Source organism: Notolepis coatsorum, assembly GCF_963971535.1.
Source record: "Notolepis coatsorum genome assembly, contig: SUPER_15_unloc_3, whole genome shotgun sequence".
In the NCBI taxonomy this organism is placed as follows: domain Eukaryota; kingdom Metazoa; phylum Chordata; class Actinopteri; order Aulopiformes; family Paralepididae; genus Notolepis; species Notolepis coatsorum.
The window spans coordinates 1,437,501-1,452,716 of record NW_028174864.1 but is presented as its reverse complement, the minus strand read 5'-3'; the positions used below and the strand labels follow the sequence as shown (position 1 = coordinate 1,452,716).

At 44.9% G+C, this 15,216-nt stretch overlaps 1 protein-coding gene across 1 annotated transcript in view; it reads left to right on the top strand.

Annotated features, from left to right (window-relative positions):
• Positions 1 to 15,216, top strand: part of LOC311242266 (kinesin-like protein KIF21A) — a gene marked incomplete at its 5' end in the record, with an annotated part of 35,930 nt that overhangs the window by 2,012 nt on the left and 18,702 nt on the right. Inside the window, 6 exons of the mRNA XM_084338469.1 lie at positions 3,124 to 3,339; positions 8,422 to 8,727; positions 10,487 to 10,981; positions 11,316 to 11,348; positions 13,511 to 13,653; positions 15,202 to 15,216. The exon at positions 15,202 to 15,216 is cut by the window's right edge and continues 70 nt beyond it. Of these exons, the coding sequence (XP_084194595.1) occupies positions 3,124 to 3,339; positions 8,422 to 8,727; positions 10,487 to 10,981; positions 11,316 to 11,348; positions 13,511 to 13,653; positions 15,202 to 15,216 (1,208 nt within the window). The remainder of the gene's footprint in view (positions 1 to 3,123; positions 3,340 to 8,421; positions 8,728 to 10,486; positions 10,982 to 11,315; positions 11,349 to 13,510; positions 13,654 to 15,201) is intronic.

Here is a 15,216-nt window from a genome sequence, read left to right as displayed (position 1 = left end):
ATCTGGATGTGCCTCGGAGCGAGAACAGTCACATGACCTGTACTGTAGACAGAGTCCGACGGTCCAGAAATAGAGCCGGCCGGAGCCCGCTCTGCTCACACACGCTAATTAAACCCTCTCTCCCCTCCCCGGCGTGGGGTTGGAATCAGAGAGCACCGTGGGCAGGTCGAGGGTCCCAGGTGATTCGCTGTTGAGTCGTCAGGTAACGACCATCATTAACCAAACCAGAGATACCCTCTCATGTCAATCAGACGAATACATTTAATCACTTCATTAGCTTGTGATGAACAAATCGAGGGGGAGGGGGGAGAGGGGGTAGGAGAGGGGGGAGAGGAGAGGAGAGAGGAGAGGGGGAGGAGGGGAGAGGAGGTAGAGGAGAGGAAAGGGGATGGTAGGAGAGGGGGAGAAGAGGGGATGAGAGGAGAGAAGGGAGATGAGAGGAGAGGAGGTATAGGAGCGTAGAGGAGAGGGGAGGAGAGGATAAGAGAGGAGAGGAGGGGGAGGAGAGGAGAGATGAGGGAGAGGAGAGGAGGGTAGAGGATGTGGAGGAGGAGAGAGGGGGAGGAGAGGAGAGAAGGGAGAGGAGAGGAGGGTAGAGGAGGTGGAGGAGAAGAGGGAGAGGAGAGGAGAGAAGGGAGAGGAGGGTAGAGGAGGTGGAGGAGAAGAGGGGGAGGAGAGGAGAAAGGGAGATGAGAGGAGGGTAGAGGAGGTGGAGGAGAGAGGGGGAGGAGAGGGAGGAAGGGAGATGAGAGGAGAGGAGGTAGAGGAGGAGGGGGAGGAGAGGATAAGAGAGGAGAGGAGGGGGAGGAGAGGAGAGAAGGGAGAGGAAAATAGGGTAGAGGAGGTGGAGGAGAGAGGGGAGGAGAGGAGAGAAGGGAGATGAGAGGAGAGGAGGTATAGGAGCATAGAGGAGAGGGGGAGGAGAGGATAAGAGAGGAGAGGAGGGGGAGGAGAGGAGAGATGAGGGAGAGGAGAGTAGGGTAGACGAGGTGGAGGAGAAGAGGGAGAGGAGAGAAGGGAGATGAGAGGAGAGGAGGTATAGGAGCGTAGAGGAGAGGGGAGGAGAGGATAAGAGAGAAGAGGGAGGAGAGGAGAGATGAGGGAGAGGAGAGGAGGGTAGAGGAGGTGGAGGAGAGGAGAGAGAGAGGAGAGGAGAGGAGAGGAGAGGAGGAGAGGAGAGGAGAGGAGAGGAGAGGAGAGAGAGGAGAGGAGAGGAGGTGAGGATGGTAAAGGAGAGCTGAAAGGGGGGGGGAGAAGGTGGGGAGAAGAAGAAGGAGGAGAGAGGAGAAAATAGAAGAAAGAAGGGGAGAAAGGAGAGGGATGGACCTCGAGAGGGAGATGATGAAGGAGGAGTGGAGGGAGAGAGAGAGAGAGAAGATAAACATGCCTCTCGTCTCCCTTAACACTGATATTGGACCACTTGAACCGTGCTGATAAGTGGACCATTCAAAGAGCAGGTAGTGGAGGCATGTCTGCCCACTGGAGGGGAAGGAACACCAACTGTCAGTCAAGTGGCCTCATTCAGTTTGCGGTTGCTATGGTAACGATTTCCATATCGCTGTTGCCGTGCGGTCTCCCAGCCGGGTGATTGCACGAAGGTCAGGTCCTGTGTGTGTGTGTGTGTGTGTGCGCGTGTGTGTGTGTGTGTGTGTGTGTGTGTGTGCGTGTGTGTGTGTGTTTACTCGTGTTTGTGTATGCCAGTATGTCTGCTCCATAGTTAAGGGTGGATTTACTTGTCTTGATTGATTACGTGTGTGTGTGTGTGTGTGTGTGTGTGTGTGTGTGTGTGTTACTTTGACCTCTTAGTGAAGCTGTAACAAGTATTGCACATAATTAGAGGAGCTATCATCTCCACAGGGGAACTAGAGCCTCACTCTGTCTGTCTGTCTGTCTGTCTGTCTGTCTGTCTGTCTGTCTGTCTGTCTGTCTGTCTGTCTGTCTGTCTGTCTGTCTGTCTGTCTGTCTGTCTGTCTGTCTGTCTCTCTGTCTGTCTGTCTGTCTGCCTCTCCTTTTCTCACCCCTCCTCTCTTCTACCCACCTGTCCTCCCCTCTCATCTCCTCTCTCCGCGCCACTCCCACATCCTCTCTCTCTCTCTCTCTCTCTCTCTCTCTCTCTCTCTCTCTCTCTTCACCTGTCTCCCCCTGTTTGACAGAGAATGTGTGTGTGTGAGTATGTGTGTGTTAACATGTGTGTGTGTGTGTGTGTGTGTGTGTGTGTGTGTGTGTGTGTGTTTGTTTGCATGTGAGCGTTGTGGTGGAAACAGTGTACACACAAATGTATGACCAAGAAGTGAGCATTTCCTTGTATGGCCATATGAGGGAATACATCTATGATCATTTTTATTCAGCTTTGGACTCAGAAATTGTTTACTGCCGCTCACTTTTCTGCTCTTATAATATTTTCCACCACAGCGTGTGTGTGTGTGTGTGTGTGTGTGTGTGTGTGTGTGTGTGTGTGTGTGTGTGTGTGTGTGTGTGTGTGTGTGTGTGTGTGTGTGTGTGAGAGTTATGCAGTGATGTAACTTAGTTATCAGAAAAGTAAACCAACTATCTTTTCTGCATAAGGAAATCATACCTTTATGGCTGCGTTCGTCATTTCCATAGACGCAGCAAATAAATGATTTGACTTTAAATAAATGAAACAAGTTAAATTATAAATACACATTTTCGGTTATTTATCAGTTATTTATAAAAGAGATAAATATGGGGGGACAATAATATAATGTTATTTATTCAATATGTTAAGGGAAAATAATATGAGTATACTGTAGGTAGCAGAGATGTTTGCAAGTGGAACGTCATTCAACTCTCTACACAGGAGCGTGGGACTGACCTGTTGTTAGCTTCCTTGGGGGGCGGGGCTAGAGACCAGACACGCTTGATTCAGATCTCACAGCAATCTGTTAGGGAATCCACATCTCATGTAGGGGAGAACGGGGATAGTTGTCACTCTCTCTCATTTTCCAACGTATTGTAACAAAGAGTTAATCACCAGGGAGGAACTAGAATAATGCAGTCGTCCGGTCTGTCAGTCTCACGCCTCAGCGGTTAACCTGCCCTGACAACAATGATGGAACAGTGATGGAATGTCAGAACGCGTTTCTCGATCCCCTTCAATCCCAGGGGCTTCGGAGGAGAGTCGGGACGAAAGCCCCGCGATGATGATCGCTGGCTGGAGAAACACCTGAGGAAGAGGAAGAGGAAGAGGAAGAGGAAGAGGCCTCTAGAGAGACACCTGCTGAGGAAGAGGACGAGGCCTCTAGAGAAACACCTGCTGCGGCTGAGGAAGAGGCCTCTAGAGAGACACCTGCTGAGGAAAAGGAAGAGGAAGAGGAAGAGGCCTCTAGAGAGACACCTGCTGAGGAAGAGGAAGAGGAAGAGGCCTCTAGAGAGACACCTGCTGAGGAAAAGGAAGAGGAAGAGGCCTCTAGAGAGACACCTGCTGAGGAAAAGGAAGAGGAAGAGGAAGAGGCCTCTAGAGAGACACCTGCTGAGGAAGAGGAAGAGGAAGAGGCCTCTAGAGAGACACCTGCTGAGGAAAAGGAAGAGGAAGAGGAAGATGCCTCTAGAGAGACACCTGCTGAGGACGAGGAAGAGGAAGAGGTCTCTAGAGAGACACCTGCTGAGGACGAGGAAGAGGAAGAGGTCTCTAGAGAGACACCTGCTGAGGACGAGGAAGAGGAAGAGGTCTCTAGAGAGACACCTGCTGAGGACGAGGAAGAGGAAAGCAGGGAGGCATCACAACGCGTTGATATAAATGAGGACGTCATTAATGGCATTAATTAGAAAATCTGGAATCTGGAATTCAAATGAACCTATGTTTTTTTTTTTCATTATTATAATTATGTATTCATTACATTTACATCACATTTGAGGTATTTAGCAGCTGCTCTGATGAGCACATGATCAGTAGGCCTTGTAACGCTTGGTGTACTATTGAAGTAGAGAACACAGTTTAGCAGACAAGGGAGAATAAACGAGGTAGAGACGAGGGGTGAAGCTTAAAGAAGGGATATTTACTACAATCAAAACTACAAAACAAAGGAGGCACAGCCGGGCTGGCTCTGTAACAAACACGGACTGATCACAAAACAAACAGAAGAACGAGCTCACTGACTGGACAAACTCACATGATAGGACAAAGGCACGGCACGGGGAACACACAGGATACTGGAGGAATGTCGCCACAAGGAAGGGAAGACAGACAAGACACCTAAATACCCACACTAATTAATAATCAACAACACCTGGCCAACACAGAATCACAACATACACAATGACAGTAAAGCAATGACAAACTAAACAACAACTAGACACTACGGCAGTGACACACAACAACACAACAGGGGAGTAACATCACACATAGACAGGGGTGGCCCAAGACAATAAACAATTAGACACTATATCTATTACTTGGAACCACAGTAGAATGGCCACCTGTACCAACAGGCTAGTCTGGCCACTAGAGGGTAGGAGACCAATGTCAGGAGGAGAGCAATGTCCAATGTTATTCTCCTGCCGGTCAGCAGGACCGGCCCTTGGGTCGTAACACGCCTCTTGTCAGCACTGGATGTAAAGAGGTCCGTCTGCATGATTGCAAAATCCACTATTTCATTATTAGTCCTCTGACTGTACGCCATGGAACTCCCCAAGAACAAGAAGAAACAAACTAGGGCTGGGCGGTAAAAACGATAACGATAATTATTGCGATATATTTTAATAATCGCTATCGATTGATAATAAAAAAAACAGGGCCGTTTTAAAACCAGAGACAGTGGACAGACTTGTCTTTCTTGCCTGCGACTTAAAGTAATGGCTTTGCTTGTCCAATTCTTTTAAATTTTTTTAATACTTATAGCAATATCGATAATTATAGATATCGAGTGATATGATATCATGATATAATTTTTTGGCCATATCGCCCCCCAGCCCTAAAACAAACCATCTCCAGCAGACGGAGAGTGAAGCTGCTCTGTCCTTTTATTCACATTCTGAGTAGAAGGTTGAGCTTTAAAACACATCTCCCTGCAGGACGCCATTAAGATTTTATTAAAAAAAAATATTACGTTTTTTACAGCATCACACATACACATACACACACACACGGTTCCCTAGCTGTCTCCCTAGCTGTGTGTGTGTGTGTGTGTGTGTGTGTGTGTGTGCGTGCACGCGTGCGTGTGTGGTGTGTGTGAGGGAGAGTCATACTTTCGGGGTCTTCACCTGAGATGAGAAGATCATGGAAATTAGTCATCCCTCACTCCCGCCATCAAATGATACACTTCACTTCCCATCTGTGAACACTAGGGGTGTAAAGGTACACGTATCCGTACCGGAACGTTTCAGTGTGTACCGTACCGTACCGAACGGCTGTGTACCGGACAAACACAACGGTATGTTAACCACTAACGAGTAGTAAGTCGATTATTAATTTCAATGTAGAATATTGGTTGACAGCCCGAGGGGGTCAGTGGCTCCACAGGGGCTGTGCAGGAGGATGTGTCGTTCCATATCAGGATGCTGGTAATGTTTGATCAGACTTTGATCCTCATAAATAAGTTATATTATATCAACCTGTCAGACATTTTATGTGTCAACCTGTCTCGCTAATGTTTTTTCTGCTCTGTTCTGTTCTGTTCTGTTCTGTTCTGCTCTGCTCTGTTCTGTTCTGTTCTGTTCTGTTCTGCTCTGTTCTGTTCTGTACTGTTCTGCTCTGTTCTGTTCTGTTCTGCTCTGTTCTGTTCTGCTCTGTTCTGTTCTGTTCTGTTCTGTTCTGTTCTGTTCTGTTCTGCTCTGTTCTGTTCTGTTCTGCTCTGTTCTGTTCTGCTCTGTTCTGTTCTGTTCTGTTCTGTTCTGCTCTGTTCTGTTCTGTTCTGCTCTGTTCTGCTCTGTTCTGTTCTGTTCTGCTCTGTTCTGTTCTGTTCTGTTCTGCTCTGTTCTGTTCTGCTCTGTTCTGTTCTGTTCTGTTCTGCTCTGTTCTGTTCTGCTCTGTTCTGTTCTGTTCTGTTCTGTTCTGCTCTGTTCTGTTCTGTTCTGCTCTGTTCTGTTCTGCTCTGTTCTGCTCTGTTCTGTTCTGTTCTGTTCTGCTCTGTTCTGTTCTGCTCTGTTCTGTTCTGCTCTGTTCTGTTCTGTTCTGTTCTGTTCTGTTCTTTTCTGCTCTGTTCTGCTCTGTTCTGTTCTGCTCTGTTCTGTTCTGTTCTGTTCTGCTCTGTTCTGTTCTGCTCTGTTCTGTTCTGTTCTGTTCTGCTCTGTTCTGTTCTGTTCTGCTCTGTTCTGTTCTGTTCTGTTCTGTTCTGCTCTGTTCTGTTCTGCTCTGTTCTGTTCTGCTCTGTTCTGTTCTGTTCTGTTCTGTTCTGCTCTGTTCTGTTCCGTTTGTTCTGTTCTGTTCTGCTCTGTTCTGTTCTGCTCTGTTCTGCTCTGTTCTGTTCTGCTCTGTTCTGTTCTGTTTTGTTCTGTTTGTTCTGTTCTGTTCTGCTCTGTTCTGTTCTGCTCTGTTCTGTTCTGTTCTGTTCTGTTCTGCTCTGTTCTGTTCTGTTCTGTTCTGTTCTGCTCTGTTCTGTTCTGTTCTGTTCTGTTCTGTTTTGTTCTTTTCTGCTCTGTTCTGCTCTGTTCTGTTCTGTTCTGTTCTGTTCTGCTCTGTTCTGTTCTGCTCTGTTCTGTTCTGTTCTGTTCTGTTCTGTTCTGTTCTGTTCTGTTCTGTTCTGTTCTGTTCTGTTCTGTTCTGTTCTGCTCTGTTCTGTTCTGCTCTGTTCTGTTCTGCTCTGTTCTGTTCTGTTCTGTTCTGTTCTGCTCTGTTCTGTTCCGTTTGTTCTGTTTTGTTCTGTTCTGTTCTGCTCTGTTCTGTTCTGTTCTGCTCTGTTCTGTTCTGCTCTGTTCTGTTCTGCTCTGTTCTGTTCTGTTTTGTTCTGTTTGTTCTGTTCTGTTCTGCTCTGTTCTGTTCTGCTCTGTTCTGTTCTGTTCTGTTCTGTTCTGTTCTGCTCTGTTCTGTTCTGTTCTGTTCTGTTCTGTTTTGTTCTTTTCTGCTCTGTTCTGTTCTGTTCTGTTCTGTTCTGTTTTGTTCTTTTCTGCTCTGCTCTGTTCTGCTCTGTTCTGTTCTGCTCTGTTCTGTTCTGTTCTGTTTTGTTCTGTTCTGCTCTGTTCTGTTCTTTTCTGCTCTGTTCTGTTCTGCTCTGTTCTGTTCTGCTCTGTTCTGTTCTGCTCTGCTCTGTTCTGTTCTGTTCTGCTCTGTTCTGTTCTGCTCTGCTCTGTTCTGCTCTGTTCTGTTCTGCTCTGTTCTGTTCTGCTCTGCTCTGTTCTGCTCTGTTCTGCTCTGCTCTGCTCTGTTCTGCTCTGTTCTGCTCTGTTCTGTTCTGCTCTGCTCTACTCTGTTCTGTTCTGCTCTGTTCTGTTCTGCTCTGTTCTGTTCTGCTCTGCTCTGTTCTGTTCTGCTCTGTTCTGTTCTGCTCTGTTCTGCTCTGTTCTGCTCTGTTCTGTTCTGCTCTGCTCTACTCTGTTCTGTTCTGCTCTGTTCTGTTCTGCTCTGTTCTGTTCTGCTCTGCTCTACTCTGTTCTGTTCTGCTCTGCTCTGTTCTGTTCTGCTCTGTTCTGTTCTGTTCTGTTCTGTTCTGCTCTGTTCTGTTCTGTTCTGTTCTGCTCTGTTCTGTTCTGTTCTGTTCTGCTCTGTTCTGCTCTGTTCTCTTCTCTTCTACTCTGCTCTGCTCTACTTTGTTCTTTTCTATTTGGTTCTGTTCCATTCCTCTCTGTTCTGTCTATATACAGTATACAGTATTTAAACAGTATATATATACTATACTACATTAGGTATGAAACTGGACCACTGATGTTTGTTCATGAAGTTACTCAGACAGTGTGTTGTGATCTTGTCTCTCACGCAAACACATGCCTCCTGGCTATGAAGTAGTTGGAAAGTTGAAAATAAAAAGCGACTTGTCTCAGTACTAACCCCTTCGCCCCCTCGCACGCTAAAGCATGCAACATCTGCTGTCACACACCCTCCATTAGGGATGCACCGATACCGAGAGTATTATGGGATACAAGGACGATATGCAGACTAAAATAGGGTACTGGTACCAGGAGAATTTCCCCCAAAACTAAAAACCTGACACCCTGTCAGAGATCAGAGCAAAAGCCACACGACTTTCTGCTTTTTTTGACACACATTCACATTTACATCTAGTCATTTAGCTCAACGCTTTTATCCAAAGCGACTTACAAGTTCTGTACGACAAGCCATCAGGAAGAAGGGCACAACTCTATCAGCTGAGTAACAATGTTCATCAGAGTGTTAGTTTGTTAGTGTAGGTTAGTTTATTAGGACAAGTGCGTGACAGTAAGGTTAGTTAGGGTTAGATTTTCTTACATTTTCTTATATTTTTATTTAATTTTTTGTATTTATTTCACACGCCCTCTTCCTGGTTGTTTGAGCGTGTTCTTTGGAGAGACACCGATCATGGTGACACTTTTTCACCCGGAACCGTTGCCCCCCGCCCCCCAGGCCCGCAGGCGGACCACCACCCAGATGGAGCTTCTGTACGCCAGCAGCGGAGACCTGACCGGCGAGTCCCCCGCCGCCGGAGACTTCTGCGGCCCCCTGCTGCCCCTCGCCGAGCCCCCGGAGGAGGGGACAGGGGGGGACGCCCCCCCGGGGACGGCAGCGGGAGGACGCTCCACTCCGGACCGAGAGCACGCCATCTCCCCCCCGTCGGCGCTGTCTGCCCGGGTCGCTGGCATGTAAGTGGGGGCGTTCCACACCGGTTCTGTTGGCGTCCCGCTCCACACACACAGTCTTCAAGGCTCTGGCCGTGTCTTTGCACAACACTGCCTCGTCAGAAAACCTAAGTACTAATCGACCACAGGGAAAAAAGGTTCATAATGTACAGTACGTTATGTTATAGCCATGCATTATATGACTTATTTATAATAATAATAATAATAATAATAATAATAATAATAATAATAATAATAATAATAATAATAATAATAATAATAATAATAATAATAATAATAATAATAATAATAATAATAATAATAATAATAATAATAATAATAATAATAATAATAATAATAATAATAATAATAATAATAATAATAATAATAATAATAATAATAATAATAATAATAATAATAATTTACACGTTGTACAATAATAATAATAATAATAATAATAATAATAATAATAATAATAATAATAATAATAATAATAATAATAATAATAATAATAATAATAATAATAATAATAATAATAATAATAATAATAATAATAATAATAATAATAATAATAATAATAATAATAATAATAATAATAATAATAATAATAATAATTTACATGTTGTACAATAATAATAATAATAATAATAATACTAATAATAATAATAATAATAATAATAATAATAATAATAATAATAATAATAATAATAATAATAATAATAATAATAATAATAATAATAATAATAATAATAATAATAATAATAATAATAATAATAATAATAATAATAATAATTTACACGTTGTATAATTACGTTTCGTATCGGTAAAAGTCCAAAACAAACACTGGCCGGGAGTCGAACCAACAATGATTGTGGTCGTGGGCAAGTGCTCTCACTACTAAACTAACCCACCCTGAGACAAACACAGCAATACTACGATTATGGTTAAGGTTACTTAGAACCTCTTCCACCCGACGGGACCGGTACCGGTCCCCGAAATGTCATTGTGTCATAAATCAATATCCCCATTCCCCAGAATGTTCTACAAAAGTATCGTTTTTTATTTTCAAACGTATTCAAGTATAAACATCATAACTGATTCAGATACAATTTAACACAAAAGTCCTTCCCTAGCTTCCTGTTTTACAGGAAACACGTACATTATGCAGAATCAAATTTTCAGTTTCATGGGGACTTTAAACTTTAAACATGTAAGCTTTCTTGGGGTAATTTTTATGTCTGTCTGTCTGTCTTCTCTGTATGTCTTCTCTGTATGTCTTCTCTGTATGTCTGTCTGTCTGTCTGTCTGTCTGTCTGTCTGTCTGTCTGTCTGTCTGTCTGTCTGTCTGTCTGTCTGTCTGTCTGTCTGTCTGTCTGTCTGCCTGCCTGCCTGCCTGTCTGTCTGTCTGTCTGTCTGTCTGTCTGTCTGTCTGTCTGTCTGTCTGTCTGTCTGTCTGTCTGTCTGTCTGTCTGTCTGTCTCTCTGTCTCTCTGTCTGTCTGTCTGTCTGTCTGTCTGTCTGTCTGTCTGTCTGTCTGTCTGTCTGTCTGTCTGTCTGTCTGTCTGTCTGTCTGTCTGTCTGTCTGTCTGTCTGTCTGTCTGTCTGTCTGTCTGTCTGTCTGTCTCTCTGTCTGTCTGTCTGTCTGTCTGTCTGTCTGTCTGTCTGTCTGTCTGTCTGTCTGTCTGTCTGTCTGTCTGTCTGTCTCTCTGTCTGTCTGTCTGTCTGTCTGTCTGTCTGTCTGTATGTCTGTCTCTCTGTCTCTCTGTCTGTCTCTCTCTCTGTAGTTCTGGAGCCAGGTCACCTACCGGCGCTGAAAGGAGGTCAATGGAGCGCTCACCGCTCACACGCAGGAGGCTGCTGGAGAGAGGACAGACGCACACACACATCCCAACACCCACACACACACCCACACACATCCCAACACCCACACACACACCCACACACATCCCAACACCCACACACACATCCACACACATCCCAACACCCACACACACACCCACACACATCCCAACACCCACACACACATCCACACACATCCCAACACCCACACACACACCGACGCACATCCCAACACCCACACACACACCGACGCACATCCCAACGCCCACACACACACCGACGCACACGCCAACGCCCACACACACACCGACGCACACGCCAACGCCCACACACACACCCACACCCACACACCCGCCCACACACACACCCACGCCACCTCCGCCCACACTACCTCCACTCACAACAGAATCCAAGACCAAAGGAACAGACTTCAAACCACCGTAAGGGTCACTAAGCTATTTAGACACTGCATGCACTAGTTAGTAGGCAGAATGTATCCCTGGGATACATTTATATAGTCTTGTAATGTCAAAAACTAGACAGTTATTTCTTGGGGAATAATATTGGTAGGCCTATGTTTTTTCCAGAACACAGATTATTATATGCGATCCGAGCATTCGTTAATTGATCATGATTATGTGTTTTAATGCCAGTAAAAGGCTAGATGAAATCAGATCAAATAAGGTTAACGCTCGCCTTTTAAGCGGGAAGCGTTTCATGACGGTCCTTTCCTCGAGGCCTTTATTGGTGACGTTGTGTTTGTGTGTCTCTCAGGTTGGAGGAGTCACCTGTATATGAAGGCATCAGGTAATTCCTCTGTTTAACTTCCTTCATCATCTGACACTACGTCTGCTCCTTTAGCAGCTTTAAATATACATCTGACACCACATCAGGTTCACCTCCTCTCTCAGTACTAGGGTTTACATTACATTTACATTTAGTCATTTAGCTGAAACGCTTTTATCCAAAGCGACTTACAAGTTCTGTACGACAAGTCATCAGGAAGGGCACAACTCTATCAGCTGAGCAACAATGTTCATCAAAGTGTTGAGTGTTACAGTGTAGGTTAGTTTATTAGGACAAGTGCATGACAGTAAGGTTAGTCAGGGTTAGTTTTTTTTTTTTTTTTTTTTTTTTTAGTACTACTTTCAGTACTCCTCTCTCAGTACTAGGGTTGACCTCCTCTCTCAGTACTAGGGTTGACCTCCTCTCTCAGTACTAGGGTTGACCTCCTCTCTCAGTACTAGGGTTGACCTCCTCTCTCAGTACTAGGGTTGACCTCCTCTCTCAGTACTAGGGTTGACCTCCTCTCTCAGTACTAGGGTTGACCTCCTCTCTCAGTACTAGGGTTGACCGCCTCTCTCAGTACTAGGGTTGACCTCCTCTCTCAGTACTAGGGTTGACCTCCTCTCTCAGTACTAGGGTTGACCTCCTCTCTCAGTACTAGGGTTCACCGCCTCTCTCAGTACTAGGGTTGACCTCCTCTCTCAGTACTAGGGTTGACCTCCTCTCTCAGTACTAGGGTTGACCTCCTCTCTCAGTACTAGGGTTGACCTCCTCTCTCAGTACTAGGGTTGACCTCCTCTCTCAGTACTAGGGTTGACCTCCTCTCTCAGTACTAGGGTTGACCTCCTCTCTCAGTACTAGGGTTGTCAGGTTCACCTCCTCTCTCAGTACTAGGGTTGACCTCCTCTCTCAGTACTAGGGTTGACCTCCTCTCTCAGTACTAGGGTTGACCTCCTCTCTCAGTACTAGGGTTGACCGCCTCTCTCAGTACTAGGGTTGACCGCCTCTCTCAGTACTAGGGTTGACCTCCTCTCTCAGTACTGTACATAGTGGTTAGGCCCGTGTCGCCTCACAGATGGTCCCCGGGTGCCCGTCTGTGGCGCTGCCCAATGCTCCTAAGTGGTGCTGTAAGTGGCATGGTTATTTTTATTAAAATAAGTGGTCTACACTACAGTACATGTTAAAATAATAGCGCTACATTCTGACAGCCATCACTGATATATAGAGTGTTTGGTCGGTAACATGGGTCTCTCGGTCTCTGCAGTGAACATGAAATAAATTAAATTAAATAAATGTTCTGGTATACTCTTCCCACTTTACCCAGTCGGGAGAGAGAACTCCACACAATGGTCTGATCAAAAAAGAAATAAAAATGTAAGCAAACAAGTAAAAGAATCTGCCAGAGCAGTGAGAAGATCTGTCTTGGCAAGCTTTCTTGAAATAAGTAAAAATATCTAGGGTTCTCTCTCCTGATTGGATAAAGTGGGAACGGGATACCAGGAAATGTATTTTGTGTTTTACTGCAGACCCATGCCACTGACCAAACACTCTATATACCAGGGACGGCTGTCAGAATGTAGAGCTACTTAACACATTATTCTAACAAACAAAAAAACAACACTACTTACAGCACATTTAAGAGGAATAATATCCCCACGGGGCTTGGATCGAGTATAACTTAAATGTAACATCTAAGTAACGTGTACAGTAGGTTAGTAGTAGGGATGGGTACCGAATTCGGTACTTTTGAGGTACCGAACCGAAACATGTCGGTACTACCGAGTATCGAATCAAGTGAGATACCAAAAAAATAAAAAATAAAAGATTTTTTTTTACTTTTAATTATTATTTTTTTTTTAACTTTTTTCTTTTCATGTCAACGTTCACACGCACAATATATGCTTACCTAGGATTTGACTTGATTCAACAACAAAGCAGTCGGAGCAATGGCAAGCCGAAAACTGTCGAAATTGTAGTTATTTGAAGTTTGGATTATTTTTTTTCACGACTCAGGTAAATAAAATTTCTTGGGACTAAAGTACAGAAAAAAGGTACCGCTGGGTACCGGTATCGATTCACAGGTACCGGTACCGGTATCGGTTCAAATGTGAAAGGTACCCATCCCTAGTTAGTAGTAGTACTGACTACTCGAATGACATGTATTTGATTGTGTGTCCTGTAAGAGGTGTGATCACCCCCGTGACGGCCCCCAAGAGCGGGGGCCGCGGGGCCCCCCGGCTGCAGTGTGTCCACGTGGCCGAGGGCCACACCAAGCCCGTCCTCTGTGTGGACGCCACCGACGACCTCCTCTTCACCGGATCCAAAGGTGCTGAACGCCCCGGAGCCCTGACCTAACGTGGCTTGATTTCCCCTTAAACTGTACCCTTAAATTGCTTCATTCATTCAATCTTATTTTCAAACTCGGAAACTCATTGAGGGCAAGCCCTCATTTTGCGCTCCTCTACATAAGCAGGGGTGTGGCCATACTAACAGCTCCTTCCTATTTTTTTTTCTTTTTCTTTTTGTATCTCTCTTTCTCCGATTTTTCTCTGTTTTCTCCCCGTCCCAATTTAGTTATTGTGCCAATTCCCCCCCCTCCCCCTCCCCTACCTGGTTGTTGTGCGCATGTTCTCCTACTGGTCGGTACAAGGGAACCCTGAAGTATCCGCACGCTTCCTCCGACACTGGCAGCGAGGGCTCTCATTGGTGAAGCGTAACGCGTGGGAGGTCACGCTGCCTTCCTCAAGTCCTGCCTCCGCTGAGCAGGCGCCCAGACCTGACCTGTAGGCGTCGCTGTCCACAACGCCAGTTCCCCACCCACGGCTTCCCTCCCCCTAACCCAGCCAAACGAGTTATAGTATAGCGATCAGCCCCAAGCCAAGGCAATGCTGACTGACTCCGGGAGTCGAGACCGCAGCCTCTTGCATTGGTGACGAGCGCAATCTCCGCTACGCCACCTGACCGCCCCAAGCCCTCATTTTCAATGACAATGATGAATACAATAAATATACAATATACAATACAATTTATAATAGGTGCAATCCATAAGAGTTTGTACAATCAATTAAAACAACTGCAGACCATGGTGGAACGGTTGGTGATTAAGGATTTAAACTGACCAAAGGAGACCAAAGTATTGAGTTTTAGAGTTTGTTGTCCGTGTGTCAGGAGCACAGAGACTAAAAGCAGAGTTCCTGGGTTCAGTACAAACTGTAGGTGGTTTGGACTTTAATAGCTTCAAAGTCAAACGTTATCCATACAGTAGGACAGATGTACGCATGTATTACTCAACTACTTATTCCAGGACTTTATTGGAATTATAGCAGGACAGTATATAGAGAGATATAATTATTCAGACCCGTGACGCCATACAGGACTTAAAATCAAATGTTTTAATTAGGGATGTCCGATATTATCGGCCGACCGATATTATCGGCCGATATCGGCAGTAAAATGTGATATCGGAAAATATCGGTATCTGTAAAAAAACAAAAACAACAATAACAATATTATTATTATTTTTTTTACGTTTATTTAACCTTTATTTACCCAGGCAAGCAAGTAAGAACCAATTCTTATTTTATTTATTGTCAAAAGTATGCATGTTGGTTTAATTCAACAACAAGAGATATGTAATGTTAATTTTAACTTTTTTAATGATCATATTTTGCACAGATAATGCTTACATTATCGGTATCGGTAAAAAAGCCAATATCGAGCATCCCTAGTTTTAATCATCTCTCATGCTGTGCTCTCTCCGAATCTCTAACCTGTGTGTGTGTGTGTGTGTGTGTGTGTGTGTGTGTGTGTGTGTGTGTGTGTGTGTGTGTGTGTGTGTGTGTGTGTGTGTGTGTGTGTGTGTGTGTGTTCTCAGATCGTACGTGTAAAG